This window comes from Ictidomys tridecemlineatus, chromosome 3, assembly GCF_052094955.1.
Source record: "Ictidomys tridecemlineatus isolate mIctTri1 chromosome 3, mIctTri1.hap1, whole genome shotgun sequence".
Lineage (NCBI taxonomy): Eukaryota > Metazoa > Chordata > Mammalia > Rodentia > Sciuridae > Ictidomys > Ictidomys tridecemlineatus.
Genome location: NC_135479.1, coordinates 116,920,367 through 116,945,100, shown reverse-complemented (window position 1 = coordinate 116,945,100; position 24,734 = coordinate 116,920,367). Strand labels below are relative to the sequence as shown.

Sequence of the window (24,734 nt, the reverse complement as noted above, 5' to 3'; positions counted from 1 at the left end):
ATCTTAAATTATTCCATGGTGTTTGTGAATGTACTCACACATGTACACACACAATGGGAAACTTTCAGAAACCTGCTCTTATCAAACTCGGACCTGTACAAAAAAGCCAAAAGTATGTATTAATATTTTGCTTACTGTTCTTCTATAACATAAATTGCAACATATTTTAGTTATCAAATTCAGTTGTGAACTACGCCTAAGGAGATTTTGCTTTTGTTATGTAGGAGCAATCATAATGCACAAAAGAATAAGTGACTTAGAAAATAGTGGCAATAACATTTTCATAAAGATGGTTCATAAGTAAATATATTATTGTATTTTAGAACTTAGACATCTGAAAGAGTTCAGTCCAAAAATCTGAGGCAACAAGACTTCAATCTTCTTAAATGACTATGGAAGAGACAGATTCACTTCCTTCTTGGATGAATGAAATTGTGACAATTTCCAGAGGCAGACAAATCACCTGTATTCAATTCAACAATTATTTCCTGACACTATGTGCTAAGCACTGAATAGTCAATGATGAAAAAAGTAGGTGCTAAGCAGTAAGACTCATCTACAGAGCCTGAGAAAAATAAAAAGAGAAAAATTAGACTAAGTCCTAGTAAGTCAGATGCAAGGCTCTGTGACTCAACAGAACCGTCACTCATGTACCTTCTCTGGAGAGGCATAGAACCTTGAAAAAGATCACTGAGCTAAGTTCTCAGACTGCCACCCATTATGGGACTGAATTGTGTCCCACTTACCCAAAAAATTCACGTTGAAGTCCTGATGCTCAATGCCTTAGAAAGTGCCTTTTGAAGAGTAATTAAGGTAAAACAAGGTCACAGGAATGAGCTCTCATCCAGTGTATGACCACCATCTTTATAAGAGGAGATTAGACATACCGACACAGGGGAAGACCATGTGAAGACACCAAAGAAACACAACCATCTACATGTCTGGTGACAGGCCTTAGAAGAAACCAAACCTGCCCACCACCTCAACCTCAGACTTCCAGCCTCCAGAACTAAGAAAATTTATGTTGTGTAAGCCAGACCAAGCCTGTGGGATTCTGTTCTGGCAGCCCAGGCAAACTAATATACCACCTATCAGAGCCTCAGAGGATGAAGGCTGAATCCAAGGTTCTCCTAACTTAAGTTCTACAAGCCTTGCCTGCTTTTAAAAACAAAACACAACAACAAAAAACCATCTCTCTTCAAAAAAAGGAATGCACTTATCCTCTCTAATTCTCAAGCTAACCAAGAGAGTCAGCCTCATGGCAAGTAGCAGTGGTTTGATTCTTTATCATATCTTGTTCATTTCTGTAAGCATTTACTGAAAATCTTCTATATTGTTCTTGCTATCCTTGGCCTAGATACTAGGATAAAACAGCTAGAGAAGAAAGCATAAAGAATAGACAAGGATAATCTTTGTCTTAACTCATACAAGTATGATCAAGAGAACCAACAGAACAGCCTGGAAACGAGTAAGAGGGGACAGAAGAGGAGCCCTGTGGGATGGTAGCTGAGGGAAGAACTCATCTAACTTCCCTACCTACCTGAGAATGAGGCATTAGCATCCCATTTTACATGAAGCAGAACTAAAGCAGAACAGCAGGATTAAAATGTCTGTCTACCTAAGTTATAGTGCCAGGTTTTCACTCTGGTCTGTATACTCTTGTTTTCATTCTGTGTAGAATTATACAGAAGGTAGGGATGATGAGCAGTAAATACTAACAATCAACTGTTAAGAATTGGGGTATGTGAGTCATTAAAAGATGTGAAAGGATTCAAGAAACAGCCAATATTTATTGACTGCCTACAACTGTGCTTTAATACCCTCTACCTGAGAGGAGTCAGAACACGTTCAGTTCCTGGAACAGTGCCTGACACAAAATAATGGCAAAATCTTACCACCAATTATTAATATCAATGTTACCATCTCATTACATCCTTCCAAACAATCAGTGAAGCAAATACGGTTATATTTATCCCCATTTTAGAAGTAAAAAGAATGAAGCTCAGAGAAGTCAAGCTAACTTGCCTAAAAACAGAGCTTTCCGGAGGAAAAATAAATTTTGAGCCCAAGAATTAAAATCAATCTTGTAAAAAAGCATTTGTTCCAAGTGTCTTTTCTTAGCTAAAAGAGAAGGTAGTTCCCCTTTCTGAACTGGAATGTTCCACAGGAATTTTAATAAACTCCTTAGTTTCTGAAATTCTTTCCTTCAACTCTGATTGGGCTGCAAAAACCACAAGAATCAAAACAGAAGCTTAAAGGGCAGGAGGCAAAGACAAATTTTAAAAACCTGCCCTGGATTGGTCAGGGATGATCCAGGATGCAGGCACAGCAGCCTCTGCAGGTAGACACACATGAACCCACAAACATGGACACAGCATGCTGTGCAGCGCAGCCAGTCTGTGGAGTAGCAAGGCACACAGCGTGAGCTGCCTGAACACAGAAAACTGGGACCATGTGAGTTTATGAAAATCAGCTAAGCTGCATTCCTAACTGCTGCCAATCTGTCTGAAGGGGGCTCCAGGCCCTTCCAGGAAGTGAAGGTATCTTAGAAAACAGCCAGCATGCAAGCAGTGAGCAAAGAGAAGAAAAAGTTCAGTTAATTTAATACAGTTCCACGGCTGTCAGACAGGTAAGCAAGTCCAGGGTTCACCCAATTGGATGGGTGCTCCTTTCCCACCGAGCACCTCTCTCCTGCAGCCTGGATCTGCTCCCCAATTCAAAGTCAAGTCCCTCAAAAGCAGCTGGGACCACAGAAGGCATTCAATAAATTCTGGTAAAATAAATAAATGAAAAAAAAAAACTACTCCCCCTAAAAAATTTAAAAAAAAAATAATGTTAATCTACTTTAGATTTGACATGTGCCAACAATATTAACACATTCATTATCAAGTTTTGCCCTGTACTCAGGTAAATAACTGGCATTCTACTCTAAAATTTCAGATAATTTTGGAGCTGGAATGTAGTTCAATGGTAGAACACCTTCCTGGCATGTTTGAGGTCCTTGGTGTGATCCCCAGCACTATTAAAAAAAAAATAAAATTTTGATAATCTGAGCCCAGCAAATTATATATTTGTCACAAATATTTATACAGAAAGACCACATATGTCTAGCATAAGATCTACTTTATTCCCATATAAGACTAAGCAGTTTATCCATCACCAACCAGGAGTAAAAAAGCCACAGCTCTCACTTTCTCTATCTTCACTAACCGCCCCCCCACCTCTGCATTTCCTAATATGTTTAACAGTATACAAGAGGCAAAGCAAGGGTGTTCTTCATGTTGGATAGAGATTTGAAAAATGAGGACTACAGCTTCCCTAGACAATTGATTCCTTTCTACTACTGTGGATCAAACTTCCACCATCATCACCTCAGACCTATAAAAAGAGGGGAAAATTAGAATAAAAGCATGTTCACAAAGCAGCAAAACAGTTATAGGAGCAAACAGTCAAGCGTTTTATTTTACAGATGAAGTTCAAGTTATTTGGATTAAAATGGTCTTACCCTCATCTCCTGACAAGAATTTGTCTTTGTTTTTTATTCTTTATAGTTTTACATGATAGTAGAATATATTTTGACATATACATACATGGAGTATAACTTGTCATTCTTGTAGTTGTACATGATGTGTAGTTTCACTGGTTGTGTATTCATATATGAACAGAGGAAAGTTATGTCTGATTCATTCTATTCCCTGCCCCCTATTCCTTCCCTTCATTCCCCTTTGTCTAATCCAATAAACTTCTATTCTTTACCCCTCACCCCCCCACACACACATACTTTTCTGTCTTTTAAAATTTAATGGTTAAGGGATGGGATTTTTGGCTAAGTGGTAGAGCACTTGCCTAGCATGTGAAGCACTGGGTTCGATTCTCAGTTCCACGTTAAAAAATATATATATTGTGTCCAAGTACAGGTAAAAATATTTTTAAAAGAGTTCAAATTATTAAAACTGTGAAATAGTTAACACTAATGAGATAATATTTTGTCTTTCAAATGTCTCATTATCATTCATTCATCGAGAGGATAAACCCTCTAAGTTTAGGACCACTTTCTTTTGCCACAGGACATGCTTATATTTGTACCCAAATGGCAAGACAACTGATTGGTGATGTTTGTAGGTTTGTAAAAGCCCTTTCATAATAACAAAGGATTATCTAGTAGAGCAGCTACAGGTTGATTATACATACTCTCTCCTGAATCAAGAAGAGAAAGTTTCTTCAAAGCTTCTATTACTTTTCTCAAACAGTTCTTGCTTATGGTTAAGTCAAAACATCCAATCTTCATAGGTAATTGAAGCTAAGGTTTTAGGCAATTAGTTGATTTATGAATGACAGAAGGTCCCAAAACTTTTAAAGTACACACTCATACAATACGAACAAAGCTTTAAACTTCTCATTGGTGCTTAATTTTCAACCCACATACCTCCAGCTAATGGCTAAGGTATGTACTGAGGGTGGAATGGTGACACAATGGAGTGTCACCAGCAGAAAGCTCTGTGATGCTGAAGAGAGGGAAGCACAAGAATATACCCTCAATCCTTCTGGACATGAATCTCATACACAGGCTTATTTCAGAGATGATGAGGATGAGGAGACACCCCCTAAATGGTGATCCCTCCTCTTTTGGCTTTACACATGCAAACACACTTAACCACTTAGAAAAAGGCTGAGCTTCTATACAGAAGCTCAGCCTTTTTAAGTTTTTAATTTGGCAAAAGGACAACTAGGGCACATAAGTGAAATCACCTCCAAGCACTCTACTAGACACATCTGACTCTTTCCAGGTGCTATTATCCATAGATTATTCCAGGATTCCTAATTAAAATCTCCAAGGGCTGGAGGGGGGAGCATGCTATCTCTTTGGCCCACTACTTCAGAGAATTATATAATAGAATAGTTGAGGGGTTAATATAGTCAGTTACTATATATATTAAGATATTCCCAATAAAGAAGGAAGCCCAGCAAAGACACACCTTATGACGGTGCAGACCCCCAGCTGGCTAGCACAAGCTCCTCTTTTACCAGCTGTCCAGACTACAGGATCCCATGGGGAGAGATACACAGACATAGACACACCAGTTGAGGGTCAAACCTTCTCAAGATAATGCAGAGACCCAAGAGACCTCTTCTCAAAGTAGGAACTTAAGAAAAATGTAGCACTAAAAACAAAATAGCAAATCAATCAATTTGGTATGAGAATCAAAGGTGGCAGACAATAACAACACCTACAATTTGTACATCACTTTAATAGTTTATATAGTGTTTGACATAGAACCTAATTAATATTAATTACTCAGATGACTTCTAACATGGTACCATTATAGTCCTAAAGTCTAGATGAAGACTCTTCAGGAGTGATTAACCTAAGATCAGTTAAGTGGGTGAAAACTTTCACAGTGAGTGGAAATACCACACTATTTCTATCATACTTTACTGCATAACGTGCACCTGAATATGAAAAACAACAAAAAGGCAAATTAGAAGATCAAAAATCAAACCCAATCTTTCAAACATGTGGCATATTAGAACACTGGACAAGTGGTACACTTGAAATGGAGATCTTAATGATCAGGACACACACTGGACAAGTAGAAAAAATTACAATCACAATTTCAATCAACAATAAAACAGGCAAAATAATAACAACAATAATTTTAAAACAGGGCAATTATTTCTGACTAACTGGAAATGCTGTTTTAAAGGAACAGAATACCTGTCAGGTGACGAAGAGCAAGCAGAGATCTAATGGTTTAACTTGTGCCCAACTGAGTTGTCTTTGAGATATGAACAGTGGGAACCTGCAGTACCTCTCCATTAATCAGCAGACAAGGGTTGGCCAATCACATCTTTTCAGTCCAGCTTCTCAGGCACACTCATATCCTTGGCAACTAGGCTGATTACTCAAGGGATGCCAATACAAGGCACAAAGCCTTCTATAGTTGACCCACCAGGCAACCAACATAGACCTCAGTACATTATCTACACATCTTCAGGGAATACGTTATCTTTCAAGATTTTCACAGCTATCAGGCAGTTTTGATAATTTCCCCCAGAGAAGGACAAAGCTGTACCATTCAAGAAACTGAGGAAAAGACAAGGCTGAGAGATTTGATCAAGATTACCTAATAAGCACATAGTAAAACCTAAGTCTAGAACACTTTGAAACTCATGCGTTTTCTATTCCTGCACTATCCCACTCTGATGAAGAGACTAGGTACAAGGCATCAGGAAATCAACAAATAGGGCCGTGCCTTTCCCAGGGACAGGTAGCACCACCATTCTCCGTTTCAAGTGTACCATTATTTCACCAACTGGGGCCCTGACTAGATTAGATAGTCTTAAATGGGTCCATGGAATCCTAGCTCTCGAGGGTAAGAAGGACAGAATGGGCAGAACAGCATGAATAGAGCAGAATCACCTAATTTTAGATTAGAAAATAACCTCAGATATCCTAAAATGCTTTCCTTTTCTCTCCTCTCTCCATACGACAAAAATGACTCTAGCGAGCCAGCTAAAATTTGATAAATGCCTATGGTGAGCTGGGCACCCTTCAAGGAACTGGAGATCCTAATGATCAGGACACACAAATTCCCTGCTCTTGCATAAGACAGATAATAACTGAGTAAACCAACAAGTGATACACACAAATAACTTAATATTCCCCATAGAGCCCCACTGGGGCCCATGTTTCCGCCTGCTAATCCTGTGTTCTAATATGTCACAATGCCAGGATCTTAAAAACAAAGGAGAGAAATACAAGAGAAGATGTTGAGCAGGGAGACAGGAGAAGGCTCAAAAAGGAGAAACTTGCACAATACTTGGAATGGAGGGGATATTCTTAGGACATTTCTTTAATTTAGCATTGCCAACCCTGTCTGTAATCACTTCTCAGACAAAATAAATGGAAAATAAAATTGCTGCAAATCCACTGATAATGCTCTTTTCTACAGACCCCTCCCTTGTCCCCACCAACATCACACACTCACACTGTACACTGTGGAACATTTTCCTAACTTCCTATAGAAAAAAACAATTCCTTCAAAGGACTGAAAGTCTTGAAAGAGAATCTAATTTTCTTAGTGCCGGCAGTCAAGTGGATTTGATTCTCAGTTTGTCAGGGCACAAGGCAAGGATCACCCCCCTTTCTGCTCCTGACACAATGTTGAAGCTGGAACAAGGTGGTGCTCTTGTCACAGCCTGCAATTGCAAAGGGGAACAGCTGAGTTTGATGCTTTAGCTTAGCTGATGTGGCTGAGCAAACTGGGGACAACACTGCATGACTTTCATCTAGCAGGCCCCGTTATTTCTCCACAGGAGCTTCTGCTTTCCAGCCAACTCTTCAAACTGTCTCTACTGGAAAATAACCAATCAAATCACATTTGAAATGCATTTTTTTCAATATACATATCTTGTCTCTCCATGGCCAAGAGAAACAGAATTTCAACAGGTACTGACCTCCCAAACAATGGATTGAGGTAAAAAGTGTACCTCTCTTGCAGCAAGAAAAATACTTATTTTGACTGTTCTCCAAAGTTTTGGGGTTACATCAGTTAATCTGAAAAAAGAAGAATGACTTCCCAAATGGCAGATCATTAACTTGGATATTCTACCTTTTCTTTACAGATGCTTTTTTAATCTTTGAAGCTTTTCCTATAGAATTGGAAAAATGTATCATAAATTACTTTGAAATCATGGACAATAAAATTCAGTGCATCTGCTTAAGAAATTTTTACATATAAATTATCCAGAGAGTTAATGATGGAGGTGGGGAGAACCACAATAACCATGGCCAATGTACAATTAAAAGGAAAAATTTGCTTCATGCCATGTGATATATTTTTAGGAAGGCAAGCCCCTGCCAAACTTACACTGGATTTGTTGTAATATAGTCTTTTTTATTATAATACCTCTTACTGAACCCATACCACACTTCTCTTAATTTTTACTTCTTCCACATCAAGAAGATATTCACATACATAGAAAAAGAACTGTAAAAGTCCCACAGGAGGGGTGAAGGTGGAACCTGAAGCAAGTCCTTTCCAAGTACAGCCATGTTCTTCCCAGCTGGCCTACTAGTCCTGTTCACTTGCAGTTTCCACCCCAATCATACTCCAAATGCGTTTACATGGCGGAGATGATGACTGTGACATAGTTAACTACATCCAGGCTTACCTAAATCTATTCCCTCATAGACGAAAAAAATCACCCTCTATTTTTCTCTCAAGCTTAAAAGATCAAGTTAGTTTTTCCTTGAACCTTCCCCAACCTCCCAATCCAACAAAAATAAAGCATGAAACACATTCACACTCAACATAGAAAGACCACTGAATCCAAAGAGAAAGATTCCTCTTCTCCTGCCCCAAGTTGGGGGTACCTTTAAGAACTATGGTTCAGTTCTTTTGTCATAAGAAACAAAGACTGCAGTTACCTTGCAACTCTATTAAACTCTAGGAGATTGACTTAAAGTAGGTTTATCTGCTCTTATTGACATTAAGATTTTGTCAAATTTATTTGACAAAAGGGCTTTAGTTACTTAAATTTGCTATTATCAAGAATTTTTCCATTGGCTTAGTTACCAACATCTTTAATTGTTCATTTGCCTCCCTCTTAATTTTCTTCAATGACAGACCATCCCATTCATGATAGCTGCTGTCTCAGTATTAGAGATAAGCAGGCACACCACACACCCACACTGCCAGAAAGTAATACATCTATCAAGACAGGCCCTGCTGCTGAGATCACATCAGATCACATGAGATCACATCAGAGCAGGAAAGAAATCAGTATAATCGGTTTGCAATCCTGGCTCTAGTCAGGGCCTCAACTTCCTCATCTATAAAGTTAGGCTGATGAGAAATAGAGACATAACTAATTCATTTAGCATGGGGCACAGCATACACAGTAAGTACTACCACTGTTACCACAAAGAATAGCATGAAAGTAAGTGGGGCCAGCTGACTCATTATTTGCCAATTCGTAAATGGGACAAGTCACTTCTTTTGTTAACAGCTTTATTGAAATATAGTTTTATACCATCAAATCCACACTTTTAGTAGAGTTTAGTACATTACAGAATTAAATGACCACTATCTACTTTCAGAACATTTTCATCACCCCAAAACAAATACTATACCCATTAGCAATTGGTCAGTCCCATTATTCCCTCTCTCAGCTCTGGCAACCATTAGTTCTCAATGGATTTGCCCACCATGAACATTTTATATAAATGGAATGATGCAATATGCAACTTTTGTGACTGAATGACTCTTTTTCACTTAATAACTTTTTTCACTTAATATATAGTCTTCAAAGTTTCTCCATTTTTCAGCATAAATATGTAATTCATTCTTTCTTATGGCTGAATAATCACTATATAGATATAATCACATTACACTTACCCAAGTGCCCTTTGAAGCTCAAAATTTTCCAAATAAGTTGATAGAAAACTGGACTGCTCCCACTTTGAGGTTATTATGAATAATGCTGCTGTGAATATTCATGTACAAGTTTTTACATGGTCAGGTTTTCCAGTCCTCTTGGTTACATAACTAGGAGTACAACTGCTGGGTCATATGGTAACTCTATATTTAACCTTTGAGAAATTGCCAGAATGTTTTCCAAAGTAGAAACACATATTGACCACACACAGTGAGTGTATGAATATTCCAATTTTCCTATCTCCTCAACAACAGGTGTTAGATTTCTTTTTTTTTTTTTTAAACTATAGCCATCTTACTAAGTGTGAAGTACACTGCATGGTAGTTCTGATTTGCATTTCTTTGATGGCTAATGATGTTGAACATCTTTTTCTCCCCTACTCCCCAAATACTGAGGACTAAACCCAGGGTCACTACCACTGAGGTACATCCCCACCCATTTTTAATTTTTATCTATCTATTCATTTATTGAGACAGGGTCTGGTTAAATTATCCAGGCTGGCCTTGATCTTGAGATGCTCTTGCCACAGCCTCTTGAGTGTATGGGATTACTGGTATGAGCCGCAGCCACTGAGCATGTTTTCAAGTATTGATTGGCTACTTTTATATCTTCTTTGGAGAAATAGCTACTTCAAGTCCTTAGCGCATTTTGTGTTGTCATTTTATTCTTCAGTTAGAAGAGCTCTTCGTATATTCTAGACACGGGTCTCTTCTTTCATATATGATTTGCACATACTTTCTCTCATTCTATGAGTTTGCTTTTCATTTTTTTTTTGTGCCCTTTGAAGCACAAAATTTTCCAATTTGGACACATGTCAAATTTATCTATTTTTTCTTTTGTTGCTCATGCTTTTGCTGTCACATATAAGAATCCATTGCCTAATCTAAGGTCATAGAATTTTACTCCTAAAGTCTTGCAGTTTTAGTTCTCATATTTATAATGTTTTAATTTTTGCATATGACGTGAAGATTCAACTTTATGCTTTTTGCACATGTCAATCAATATCCAGTTATCCCAGCGCCATTTGTTGAAGATTACTTCTTCCTCCACTGCATTCTCTTGGCACTCCTCTCTCTTTTAAATACACATGCACAGCATTTCAATACTTGCAGGTATAGATCAGTCTGATCTTGTTGTTTTACAGCTCTTAGGAACTACATTGCTATACTTGAGCCTATAAATCTTTGAAACATACATATGAACCTCTCCTACACACTCATGCACTGCTTAAGGACAATTCTGAGAAATGCATCATTAGACAATTTTATCACTGTGTATAAGAGTGTACTTATACCACCAAGTATGATGTCACAAGTGGATACAGTCTTCCAGGACTGCCATTGTTTATGCAGACTGTCACTGTCCAAAATGTTGTGTGACACAAGAATGTATGTAAGCTTCAACAATAATGTTTATTGTGTACTAGGTGCCAGGCAGTATTTTAGATACAGAGATACAATCCACATGAGGCAATAAGAGTTCTTGGGAATGATTATGAAAAACACTGTTTTCCATGACAGAGATGGGGACAGATTGCTTCGAAGGTGCCAAAAGATTTTAATTTTGTGACTCTTTACACAACTGCATGATAACAATATATTCCACTCCTCAGATCTCCTAGTGATGACAAGTCTCCTATGAGATTTTACACTCGGTTCTACCCTCCTTGTTTTTTTGAATTGTGTTTGCTACCAGTTTTAAAGATGTTGTACACACATCAGATTGGCTTCTCAATTCAGTTTTCTCCACATTAATAATGTTTTTCTCAGATACGTTGCTATGAAAGGGCACTAAAGATAATATCTGTCACTGTCACTGAAAGTCAATAAACTCTGGGCCCATCTTCTGGTTAAGAAGCTCAATTAAAACAGTTGTGCATGTGTCTACAGACTTCCTATTCTTGTTGTTTAATAGAACAAAAATGTTGCATTTTTACTATTCCTTGTAGCATTTTCTGCTATAATCATCAACTGGGAAGAAGTGTCACCATGCTTCCACCATCGGTTTTTATTTTTTTTTTTTAGTTGTAGTTGTACACAATGCCTTTATTTTATTTATTTATTTTTAATTCATGTAGTGCTGAGGATAGAACCCAAAGCCACGCATGTGCTAGGCGAGCGTTCTATCACTGAGCCACAACCCCAGCCCCCACCATTAGTTTTTTGGTTGTTTGTTTGTTTTAATTAGTTATACATGACAGTAGGATGATATATCATACAATGAACAAATATACTTTCTTTTCAGCACCACCTGGCTCCTTCTCTAAAATAGACCATATCTTAGGCCACAAAGCAACTTTTAGTAAATAAATTTTAAAAAGAGAGAGATAATACCCTACATTCTATCAGCCCAGAATGGAATGAAATTAGAAATCAACGATAAAATAAAAAATAGAAGCTGTCATTAGTTTTTGAAAGAGAGTTTACAGTTCTTCTTTTACTCTTCTTTGATTTTCAATAGAAGTTTTTTAGAATCAGAAATACATCAAGGTCAAAATTTCTCCATTTTGCCTAGGTCTTTCAATAAATGTTTTGCTTTTAATATAATCATAGCAATACCACTAGCATGTTCAGATTTTAACTGGTATTCTATTCCTTAAATAGAACTTCAGCATAAAAGGAGGTATTTTTGCCATCATAATGGTGAGAACTGCACAGTGTTCAATGGAATGAAACCTTTCCTCAAAATTAATAAGTAGGGGACAGAATGGAATTCTACATTCCTTGTTATTTTAATTGACTGGTGATATGAATACCACTCATCATCTCAGGCTCCTGCTGGAAAAAGCTGTTCTGTGCCCTTCCTCCCTCCACTGATTCTTATTTACAAAGACTCATTTAAAACAAGTCATTTATTTTCAACAGTGAGAAAACTGGCCAACAATGTGGCTACATAAGGGGGGAGGGGAAGTCAAACTGACTCACATTTAAGTATAGAAAAAATGAAATCGTAGAGGCCATAGTACACTTTACACAGTAAAGAAGGTCACATTTTTATATCAGAGAAGGATAAATCTCCTTTGATTCCTGATCGCTTCACCAATTTTCCTATATGGCTGTCAATTTTTTTCACCCTACCACAAATCACTAAAAATAAAAAAATTACAGCTTTTGGAACCATTTTAAAACCAGAAGCGGGGCTATGGATGTAGCTCAGTGACAGAGCACTTGCCTAGCATGTGAGAAACCCTAGGCTCAACTCCCAGACCACAAAGAAAGAAACTAAAAAGAAACTAAAAAGGGATGGGAAAGAAGAATATTAACCTAATTATTATTAGTTCTAGGCAGTAAAATGGTTGATTTTTTAATATTCTTCTGGGGCTCTTTCCTAATTTTTTCCAATGCATATATGATGTTCTTATTGTCAGGAAACAAAAAACAAAGAAGAAGGAAAGAAAGAAAAAAGAGTTAATTAGTGAAAGATTTGGAAAGATAATTGAGTGGCAAAAAACAGGGAGATAGGAGATTGTACGGGGAAGGACAAAAACTCCAGTATATACAGACACTCAATACTTTCGTAGCAACCTAAATCTTATCTAGTTATTGCAGTATAACTTTATACTTTAAAACTATTTTTCTCTTCCAACACATTTATGAGATTGCAACTACCATCATTTTACTTAAGAGGAAACTAAAATTCAGAGAAATTTAAAGAGAAACAGTAAAGTTCTCATATATGCCTAGTAATTTACCAAGCCTAGATTGTATCATATTATAAAGACATAGGACTCTTTAAAAAGAAGATAGACCATATTTATGTTAACAATGTCACCTTTGGTACTTTTTACTAATTATGTCTATGAATATTTTTGCCAACCAACTGTAGCACAGATGGAAGTAAATTTCTAGAGAAGACTCCATGAAGGAATCACAACCAAATGATCAGATATATAACCCGAACCTGGCAGTGCAGCCTCTGTTTCCCTCTTATACTTTATGGCACTACAAGTGAGAAGTGCCATAAAGTATAATGATGACCACCCTAGTATTACAATAATTAAATCAAGCAATGAAATAAATTTCAGAAGACTAAACATATATTTTGTTGGAACAGTGGTAGCATATATAGTGGAGAAGTTCATCAAATACTGTACCTGTGAGATATAACCTGGAGGCACATGGATGGGAGGAATGGAGCCATTGGGTGACATCATGGGAACTTCAGCAGGCCCTAAAAGAGGTAAAAGCAAAGTATTAATAGTTGAAAAAACATACATTATTCAAAATAATCATTTATACTTTTAATGTGCTATACGAACTAAAGATAATCATTTATTTGTCTTCAATAACTGGCATATTCTACCTTACTGAAACTATAAAGAAAAGGAATTTTCTAGCTATTTAATTAAAGGAAAGCAAGCAAAAACTACCTCCCCCGCAAAAAATAGGCATCTTTATAAATAATTAATGGCCCCACATGCCTCAAGTTCTATAATCCAAGACTGCTCAGATAAGAGTAGTATGTAAGAATGGAGCAAACAGTTTCTTAATTCCTTTAAAAATGTATTGTTAATAAATATTAATTTTTTAAAAAAATATTTTTTTAGTTGTTGATGGACCTTTATTTTATTTATTTGTATGTGATTCTGAGAATCAAACCCAGTGCCTCACATATGTTAGGTAAGCGTGCTACCACTGAGTCACAATTCCAGCCTCTTAAAGTAAATTTTTAAATGGGCTTCCTTCTTCTGGTTTAAAAAGCTCCCATAGATTTAGGATTTATAATTTTCAGTTAAATTTTTATTTTCAGTAAGTTACTACAATATTTAATTACTTTGACAGAGTAAAAAAAAACATAAAATATTTCAAAGCAGCTTCATTTGATATCTCTCTTATAAAACAGGGAGGAAAAAATAAATCAGGCACTATTAGGAACTCATTCGTAATTCATCTGAATTATTTCAAAGTAAAGCATTAAATTAACAAGAGGTTAGTTTCAATATATTTGATTTAATGAATATTAATCACATGTCTAAGGCAAACTAGTGAATGGCAAGGTCAACACTAAGACACAGTTTGAGTTAATGTTTAATTACAAGGAAACTGATTGTCATAACATCAAAATCAATTTGACATCCTTCCAAAGACACTATCATTAAACTGTTTTCCCCATTCCTTAGGAAAACCAAAGGGTTTTCCAAGGTTTTCCATTTGGTAATTGGCTCTCCTATTTAACCCCAACCCCATGTCAATCCAAAGCATGGGTTTTTTTGTCTGGGATGAGACTTCCTGGCTCCAAGCACCTTGTGTTGTTTATTTGCTTTCTCCTAATGTGTGTTGTGCTGCTGGCAATGAAAATTGCTCAGCTGGAACAAAAACCAAGAGAAATACAACATTTTATTTGGCAAAAAAAGAAGACAGATCCTGCCACCCAGTGCTGCATTTACATTTAAGCATAATGACCTTTCATATCAGAGCACAATCCAGTGTTTTGACTACTACACAAGAGAGGAGGCAGTGCAGGGGTTGGGGGTGCAGAGACACTGGCATGCACATGAACTGGTCAGCAAATACAGGGAATAAACATAGGAGCAGGGCAGAAAAAAAAATGCATAACATTCAAGTGAAATTCCAAAGGATAACACTTCACTTCAAGTTCATGAACAACTCACCAGATCACTAAACAATCTGATCATCTCTATATCTGTACAAAACCCACAGTGGTCTTTCACATGTTAACACATTGGCAATAATTTAAAGTAACAAAAAGAGAATAGCATAGAATGGGTCACTGGGGACTGCAGCATATAGCTCAGTACAGAAAATAGGTTTACCATACGTAAGGCCTTGGGTTCATTCACCCGACTCGCCCATCCCCTCCCCCAAAAAACTGAATGAATATTGCATGATCCCCTTTTATTTCTAAGTATAATTTAAGCTAAAACATCCACCAATCACTAAAGGCACTAGGTTCCAATTCTTATTTCTTATTTCATATTAAGCTTTATCATTTTCCCAATAGCCATCAAGATATCTAGGTATTTGCTTCATATTCTTATTTGAATTGACTCACATAAAAGAAATCATATACAACTATTTCAGCATCAGCCTGAGCACAATCTGTGAAATCAAGGACTGAGGCACTCTGTATAGTGCAGGTGTTAGTAGGATGCCTGGTTTTATGACTAAGTTTACTATTCATACTGTCTGTGTGACCTTGAACAATTAATTCATGTAGCCTCTTGGAACCTCACTTCTCAAAAGTTATAAGTGAGAATAACAATTCCTATTTCAAAGGGTCAACTTTTGGTTGATTTGCTTGTTTTGCAATACTGGGGATAGAATCCGGGGATTCTATCACTACATTATATCCCCAGCCTTCTGTATCTTTTATTCTTGAGATAGGGTCTCACTAAATTGCCCACGCTGACCATAAACTTAAGCTCTTCCTGCCTTAGCCTCCCACATATCTGGGATTATAGGTGTGTACCACGGGGCCCAGATAATTATAAAGTCAAATTTAAAGATTAAACTGAATAATACATGTTAGTTTGCTTAATATAATATGTGGCACAAAAATCACTCAACAAAATGTTACTTATCATTATTCTTTATGCCGATTTTTTAATTTTACTGACAATTTTTTGTTAAAATCACATTTTTTGGTACTAAATTTAAAAAATATTCTATAATACTGTAACACATAGAATCATAAGTATACACACTGTATAATATTGACTTCTGGGGCCATCCTTCTTCCTCAGTAAAATATCCAATATTTCAGAGTACAGAGTGTGAACACCTCAATACAGTACTGCTTTTTAATCACCAAAATATATACCATGCAAACAGTCTCTTAACCCCAGGCATGACCCTTAAAACTGTTAAAGTCATTTGGGTAAAATGCTTTGAAGAATGTTAAGACAAGTAAGTGATTTACAGCTAGAAAATGTTTTCTTCCTTGGCCTTGATTTCAAGAGTAGTCAAATGACTTTACCATGCTTGTTCCCCCTTCTCCTTGTCACTGTCAACAAAACCATTTCAAAGGACAGTACAAGATATATAGTAATTGCTTCCAACTGGGCCTTTGAACCCCCATGGTTCCTCTCTTTCCTGGGGGGGGGGGACATTGCACCCAGGCACTCAAGAGTTTATTTAAATCTAGAAAAATAAAGTCCCATTCACAATAATAGCATGAGAAAGTTGTTATCTTCCTAAACAATTATCTCCCAGTGAGTTTACTACCTCTATTAAACTGTTTGTGTATGTGAATATATCTAGACTATTGTAATCCTTCCCTAACGAAAACACAAATATCCCTTCCTAAACCTCTAGGGTTAGGTTCCTCTTAATCTTTCAATCCATATGCTCATAACAAAACTTAATGGCTAGAGTCTTTAGAATATGTTTTTTAAAAAATATTCTTATTCAAACACTGGCTATATTAAAAGGAAAAAAATAAAAGGCCACACAATCTCTCAAGGAAACCATTTTGTTCTTTGACTATCTTGAGAAATTATTAAAGTATCAGACTTTTTTCAAATTAGAATTTTAAAAATCTCCTATGGCATCTGGAATACTTTTAATTAAAACATACTGTTAACACATTGGCAATAATTTAAAGTAACAAAAAGAGAATAGCATAGAAGGGTCACTGGGAACTGCAGCGTATAGCTCAGTATAGAATTACTTAATTAATTAATTAAACACACTGGTTATCTACAGGTAGGTTGTTGCAGACATGTAAATACACATAGATGAAATAATTTGAAGACAAAAAGCACACAAACATACACTATATAATTAGGGTGTCATTTTTTTCTTTCAACACTAAGATGCTTAGCTAGGGACTGGATAAACTCTCCCAATGGGCAGATGAAAAATGTCATAAATACAGTTTCTAGAACTGGAACTAGAATGTTTATTTAGAGCTGAGTAACTCCATGAAGAAAATGGCTTAGCAAATTCAATCAGTTTCAGGTTTTAGGCTGTGACTGCAATAATCAAGAATCCCTTGTTTTCCTTGAATAAAATGTGAGACACAAATGACATCCCATATTGGTTTACAGAAAACATTTAACTATAATACACAAATACATAATCCAACATATTAAAAGTCTAGCCTTTGTTAATGTACAATTTTTCATTTACTTACAGCAAACCTTAAACCAAAAAGGTTGGTGAGCAGCTTAATTATTCAATCGACAGTAGCTGATGCAATGATCCGGTGACTTTATTCACACATCACAGACTAAAGCAAAGTCCAGCTACATGGTTCTTTTGGAACCACATACTCTCAGAGAACTCCCCAGCTCCCACCAAAGCTGAAGGCCATTCTGCCTCACCTTGTTTCCTCCCTGCAACTAGGAATCCCCCCAGACTTCACCCATCCAGATGACTTGCTCCACTGCTATCTTCAGAACACTTAACCATTATGGAAGCAGACCTAACTAAACTAACTCAAGGTGAATGTACAAATAAGAACAGAAGTCTGAAAGGGGTGGAAACTAGGAATCTGGTGTACAAATCATCACTTAAACCAACCACCAATAAATTAATTATACTACAATTATAGACATTTTTAAGTAATTTTAAAACCTAGTACTGCCTCTGGTACTGTGGGCTGAATCTAGGAGGGCTTGACCACTGAGTGGCATCCTCAGTCTTTTAATTTTTTTGAGACAGATTCTCCCTAAGATGCTGAGGTTCTCCCTAAATTACTGAGGCTGGCCTCAAACTTATGATTATCGTGCCTCAGCCTCCTGACTAGCTAGGATTATAGGCGTGTACCATGGCACCCAGAAAGCTAAATATTCACCATAGGTAAACTGGTAGTGATTAAATCAAATCCATTATTGTGCTTGTCCATAAACTGGTACTTGTGTCTCCAAATAGCTATTTTTAACACTAGCCCTTAGCAGCAACAATCATTTTTCCCTTGTTAACTTCAATATCTTATTCAAAAAAGGATATAAGAAAGCTGAGATCACAATACAGCAAGATAAAAACTAATAAGAAAATGTAGCAAAGGTGAAATATTATGTGATAAAACTCAATATATCCTACAAAAGCAATTCTTGAGTCTTACTAAATACCTAAAGAAGAGAAATTCTTACTGGAAGAGGTAGCCACAAAGATAAGGAAAAGGCTAGTAGGTAAAGCAGATAATTATGGTCAAAGTAATTATCAGAACAAATGGTCTAAATGAAAGCACATATGCTATTTGCCATGGGTCTAAGATGAAATACAAAACATGCCAAGTCTCCTGAAAAATCTCAGGAATGTTTAATAATAAATCTCAAATTATTTGTGGTGATTCAAGATTCTTACACAAGCTCAGAGTTTATGTTGAGCCCTTGCCTGGCAAAAATGAGGCCCTGGGTTGGTTCCCCAGCACTGCAAACATCATGATGATGATGATAATGATGATGACGATGATACCATATAGAGGGAACTCAGACTGGTTGTGGAGGGGGTGGAGAGAAAAGGGGGAAAATTTTGGGTTCAGGGTTTCTTTTAGAGCAATGGAAATGTTCTGGAACTAGACAGAGATATTTGTTGCATAACATTGTGAATGCGTAAATGCATTAAATACCAAGTAATTAAACATCAATTTTACAGTACATAAATTTTACAGTATATATATATATTACACTTTAGTTTTTTAAAAAGACATTAAGCAGATAACTAAGAAAAGGTAAGATAGTTACACTGGGGTCACTAATAAACTATCAAAAACAACTAAATCTAAATCTCCTAGTGCACATCTTCATTCCCTAAATATTCACATTGGGGAGGATGCTATTTCTAGACACTGTGCTATGCAAAAACCAGGAGATACATTCTCTATCTGCAAGCAACTGATGTTCTAATTATGGGGATTCAGATGTACAAACAAATACAAGAAGCTACCAGAGATATTGTCCAAATTTAGCAAAATTTTAAAAGGTTATCAACTTGTGGAAACATTAGTAATTACAGAACTGGAGGCCTATATTAATTAGTAGAGATCTTGCTGTTTCACAAATAAAGAGATTGAGGCTCAGAAGAAAACTATCCTAGCCATAAAATCTGGTGGTGATACAACACCAGATATGGAAACTCAGTTATTCCAGTCTTTAGCCCAGTGTTATTTCTAATTTTGCTTACTATTATTATTATTACTATTCCTAAAAAAAACTACTCTGAGCACATTTCCTCTCAAAGTGGCGTTTTCACACAGAAGCTAAGTAGTGATGGCACATCCCTCTGGCTCAGGCAAAGTGAGGTGGGCACCCTGTTCTCTCCAACCTGAAACAATTTCTTCTCAAAAGTATAATGCCAGAGAGCAAGTAGGATGGAAAGAATAGAGTCTGGGATACTGCAGAGCCTGGCCTGGCCCCTGGGACGCCTAGGTTTGCACCTGGGCTCTATCACTTTCTAACATGAACTTGGGCAAGTTATTAAATTTCTCTAGGAAAGGGGATAACAACTGCTACTTTGAAGAGTGGCTTGAGGGCTAGACAGTATAATCATGTCAAATACCTAGCACAGTGCCTTGACAAACAGTGGTAATTAAACAACTTTAATATTGTGCCACTACAAGAAAAATCCAGTACAATATGAACAAAGAGATTAATATACTATAATTATTTATCACAGAGGCAACATGAATTAGATCATTCCTTAAATATCATAATTTTCTTCATCACATTTTTTTTCTAAAATATACTATCATCTTGAAGTGTCAAAATGATATCCTCTTACTGAAAATGCGATATATTCAAGATATATATTATGTTTATTTAAAAATAAAGATAAAAGGGTACTTAATTTTCTTTATGGCTGTCTACTTCCCCATCCTTAATCTCAGCCCTCTATTTCTCCCAATACTACCTGTTCTCTTTGATTTCTAGGAAATCTTAGAAAATTGGATGTGCTTCACTTTCTGAGTATCCTGAGACAGCTCTAAGTCAAAGGCCCAGTCCTTGTTTTCTGAAAGTCAATCTTCTACCTCTCCAACCCTGGCTTTATTACCAGAACTTCCAGTCTGGCCCAGCTATTGTCCTTAAAAGCACTGAATGGTCTTAACAAATGGCCTAATGACTCAGCCTTCCCACTGATGTCTTCCTGAAGTAAATCACTACCAAGAACTGAAACTCAGATAAAGACAGAATTCATAAATAATGGGTCACCACCATCTTCTCACTTAGCCATTTTCAAAGAAAAGAAGGTGCTGTATCTGCCAACAAATTTGCCTTGCCAGATTGAAATGCAAGTCTTCTTTCCAAATATTTTTCTTTGAACTTGTTTTTCTATTTAGCTGTTATAAGGCCATCAGGAATAATTCTCATTTAAGACTCAAACTTCTCGAATCCCAAATTTCTTCAATTTCATTAAAACTGAGATATTTACCCAATTATCTACTTTATCAAGCTGTTTTAAGGTTTAAATGTTAAGAGAAATCTACATAATTACTAAATAAATATACAGTGCTGTATATCTATTAGGTAATATTTTCTTGAATTCAATTAAATAAATATTTACTATGTAAGATGCTGTAAGAAATTAAAAATCAACCAAGATTTTACAACATATACATAAACAATACATAAAGCAGCAGCAGTTTATTAGAGGCAAAGATCTTTGGAGCTTAACAGTGCTGATTATCCTTGAATGGATGGGACAATATTTAAAAAACTCAGACTGGCAATGAATGATAAAGGCAGTTGGTGATTGCAGTCCATTCACAACAGGCAGGATGAGCTAACATGGTTTAAAAAGAAACTGATTTAAATTCAGGTCTACCCAAATGCAAGCTCTGAGATTGTTGAAGATATCACATACTAAGACAGTGGCCTGTAATACAACTTTCAACGCCAGTTTTTAAAACTCTCTTGTTGCTTTGTTCAGTTTAACAAACCCAATGTAGTTGCCAGACCCTGTGCAGGACGCCAAGGACACAATGACATTTCTGTACTTAATTATGGAGAGAATGGCATGCAGAATGAGTAATGCACAGGTGCAAAGAACTGCACGGGGGAGGGATGAGAGTTCTGTGTCCTGCTTTTGGCTTGAGGTTACTGACATTTGGGTCTCATGGTAGAGTCAGGCATATAGCCCAGACATCTCAAGCAGCATGAGCACTGGGTGTGTCTAGTCTAGCAACAGAAATAGGTAAAAGGTCTAAGAGAAAAGTTGCTGGGTGATTTTTTTGGTGGGGGAGGGGGCCCGGTATTCATACATTCAGTCTGATGCTGAAGCTGAATCTCCCAAGAGTCTCTTGGGTCTTGCTCTTCAAGTTAAATTTAACTCCCTATTCAAATTAGGAACCTAACTTACCCAAGTTACAAATGAAAAACACTCAGCATCACTTTGTCAGTTAAACTTTCTTAAGTGAATTCTAAGATACAGTCTCTCCTTGTTTTACCTTTAATATCAGGTTTGGACTGGTAGGTGATCCATGGATAAACTTATACTTTACCCAGGACTCTGTAAACTTCAAAGCTCTGAAGAATGATACAATTACAATGCAATAATGCTGAGAAAGGGTTTCTGGTATCTTACAGAGACAAGGCCCTGCAAATATTAACTACAAAATTAAGACAAAGGCATCAAAAATGGGCCTAAGCACTTCATTTCAAAGCCCTTAAAAGCAAATCATTTCCAGCATGTTTTCTCTTATGCCCATCAAGAACATCAGGCAGTCACTATCACTTCCTCATTCAGAGTAAAGAGAACCCACTAGGATTTCAGCTAATAAGAAATTCAAGAGGCAATCTCTAGGAAAGTGGAATAAGAAAATTCCTGGAAGAACCCTCCAAGGGCTCTTACTGAGGGTAAAAATTTCCCAATATTCTCCCTATTAGAATAAGGGTAAATTTTATTTTAAATGCTTGAGATAAAATGCAGATGGATGTTGTTAAAGAATAACATTAAAATTTATAAATTTGTAGTGAAAAGAATCAGAAAAATAGGTTGTGCATTAAAAGACAATCAGGAATGGGGCTGGGGTTGTGGCTCAGTAGAAGAGCACTTGCCTAGCATGTGTGAGGCACTGGGTTCGATTCTCAGCACCACATATACATAAATGAATAAAATAAAGGTCCAGCAACAACTAAAAAATATTAATTAAAAAAAAAAGACAATGCAGGGAGACAATTATGGCCTATGCAGCAGGAATGGAGTCGAAATTGCTCACTGACGTTCTGAATGTTGAAAGGGATTGCCTGTCATTCTCTCTCACATATACAGCCTGATTCCCGGGACCCAAGCTGGGACCCCAAGTGTCAGGAACCTCAGGCCAAAAGAAGGACACAGAAAAATAAAGACAGGCTGAGACAGCTTTCTTTGCTCTCAGGAAGAGTTATGAAAGGGAACAGGGTTGAATAAAACCTTGCCTCCTCTCCCTTCCATTCCGCTTTTCGGGCCACATGGCCCTCTTCTCCCAGGATGGACAGAGGAGTGAGCAAATGATAGGACAGCAAGGAGATATTTTCATCACAACCTTGTGACAAACTCAGGGGGCAAATGTGTGCTTCCTATTTGTGCTCAGCTTTTATAATTTCAAGGTCATGCTCTAGTGGGACAAGTTGGAAAATAATACTGTAATTATTAACCAGACAACAAAATGTGATTGCATTCCTTACAAGCTCTGTTTTACATTATTCATGTTACAAATGAAAGAACATTAAAAATATCATGCATCTGAAAGCTGTATTGCAAACAGTAATGTATAGCTTTATCAACATATGATTACTCAAAATATTTAGGGGAACTCAATTATTTGTTGCTTTAACAACGTTTACAAAGTAAAACCACAGAGGAACTCTTTTAACTGTTCTCAGGGTTGGATCTTCTGTTGCTCCTGCCAGAGTGACTGCCTTAAAGAAAAGCCTGTACAATACTCTGAGGGCATTTTATTGACAACACCCTACCCAGTTTACTGGCTTAATCCTCTTAACTCATGTACACCAAGTCCAAAGAGCAGAAAGAAAGGTCTAGGATCCATGAAACAGAATTTCTAAATAAATCAAGCAGTATTATGGAAATGAAAAATAAAAGACTCAAATGTTCCATAAAACACAGAGTCACCGTTTATTTATCTAGTGCTATTTTCTCTCCAGTCTAGAAGGCTGCTCACACTCGCTCATCATCACCTCCTGTCACGCTTTCAACCAGAGACCAGCAATCTTCTAAAATTAACTTAATTTTACAAAAGTGTTTTGATGGCTAATAACAATCCTCCGAATTGTCCAGTGTCCGGGACCTAATAATGGGCTCTGAGATGACTGGCTCAATTTATAGCTCTAGTATCAGCCATACCTAAACACACAGAAGAGGTCAGGAAAGTAAATGAGAGTGCTATAGTCTAGCCATGTTTATTCAGCCTGCTGCTTTCACTATTTTGTTTGTATGTGAAAAACAAAGAGCAGGCTGAGGACAGTAAACAACATGGACAAATAGATTCTACACTCCCATCCCCATGGTGTCTGGATTCTGGTCAACACCTCCAAGCAACTGTGGGAGGTTGGAGGTCATGCTAGACTGCCACTTTCTCAAAGCTCAAGAGTTGACCCAGTGCTCCGAGGGGCAGCCATCCAGCCTGGCACACCAGTCTCACAGGAACAGCAATTCTAATAAACAGGCTACAACTTGATTTTCAAAAGCCAACCCCCAATGACTAAGGAAGCCAGAGACAAATGAAAATGGAGGGGTTCTGCTTGGGGGAGCAGGTTACTAGGAAGGTATCCTCTTTGATTCACTCCTGTTTTTCCTGAGCTGAAAAAGTAGGAAGCCTTTTTAAAGTGAGCTCATCAAGATAACTACAAACCTTCAGTTTGCTAATTATGAATGAAGACTAGGCAACACTGAATGTGAATAAAAGGCTAAATTACCTTGTGTTCAATAAAACAAAAGAATGTCCAAATGGGAGTTTTGCACATAGTACTATCAATGGTTAAGCAAGAACATAGCCACAAACTGGATGTCAGTTAGATATAGATGTGAACAACTTGTAATCCTTTCAAGGCAAAACTTCAGAAGGTTTTCCAGATACCTCTACTCAGATTAAACTGTGAGGACAGGAATTTTTATTCTTTTTTATCCCCTGTCCCCTTCAGTGCTTTGAGAAACCACTGTGATTTGTGACTTTTCTTCCCTGTTTTCACCTGTAAAGTAATCTCTGTGTGCATGTGCCCACATGTCCTGAGGTCCAATGAGACACACCTTGATCATGTTCACTTGCAGAAGAGTAAAACAATGTCAAAGAACTGGTGTGCAATTTTCTGGACTCACATTTGAGGCCATAACAGTGTGCACAGACACCTGCCACTGCATGAAATGGAGAGCAGTAACAAAGAGAAGGAAAGTTCT

General features: G+C 37.0%; 1 protein-coding gene across 5 annotated transcripts in view; it reads right to left on the bottom strand.

Annotated features, from left to right (window-relative positions):
- The window catches only part of Fndc3b (fibronectin type III domain containing 3B), a 327,023-nt gene that overhangs the window by 146,836 nt on the left and 155,453 nt on the right, over nt 1–24,734 (bottom strand). For all 5 annotated transcript variants that reach the window (XM_005332466.5, XM_040270089.2, XM_040270091.2 and 2 more), the window contains exon 4: nt 13,535–13,611. In XM_005332466.5, coding sequence (XP_005332523.2) covers nt 13,535–13,611 — 77 coding nt within the window. The remainder of the gene's footprint in view (nt 1–13,534; nt 13,612–24,734) is intronic.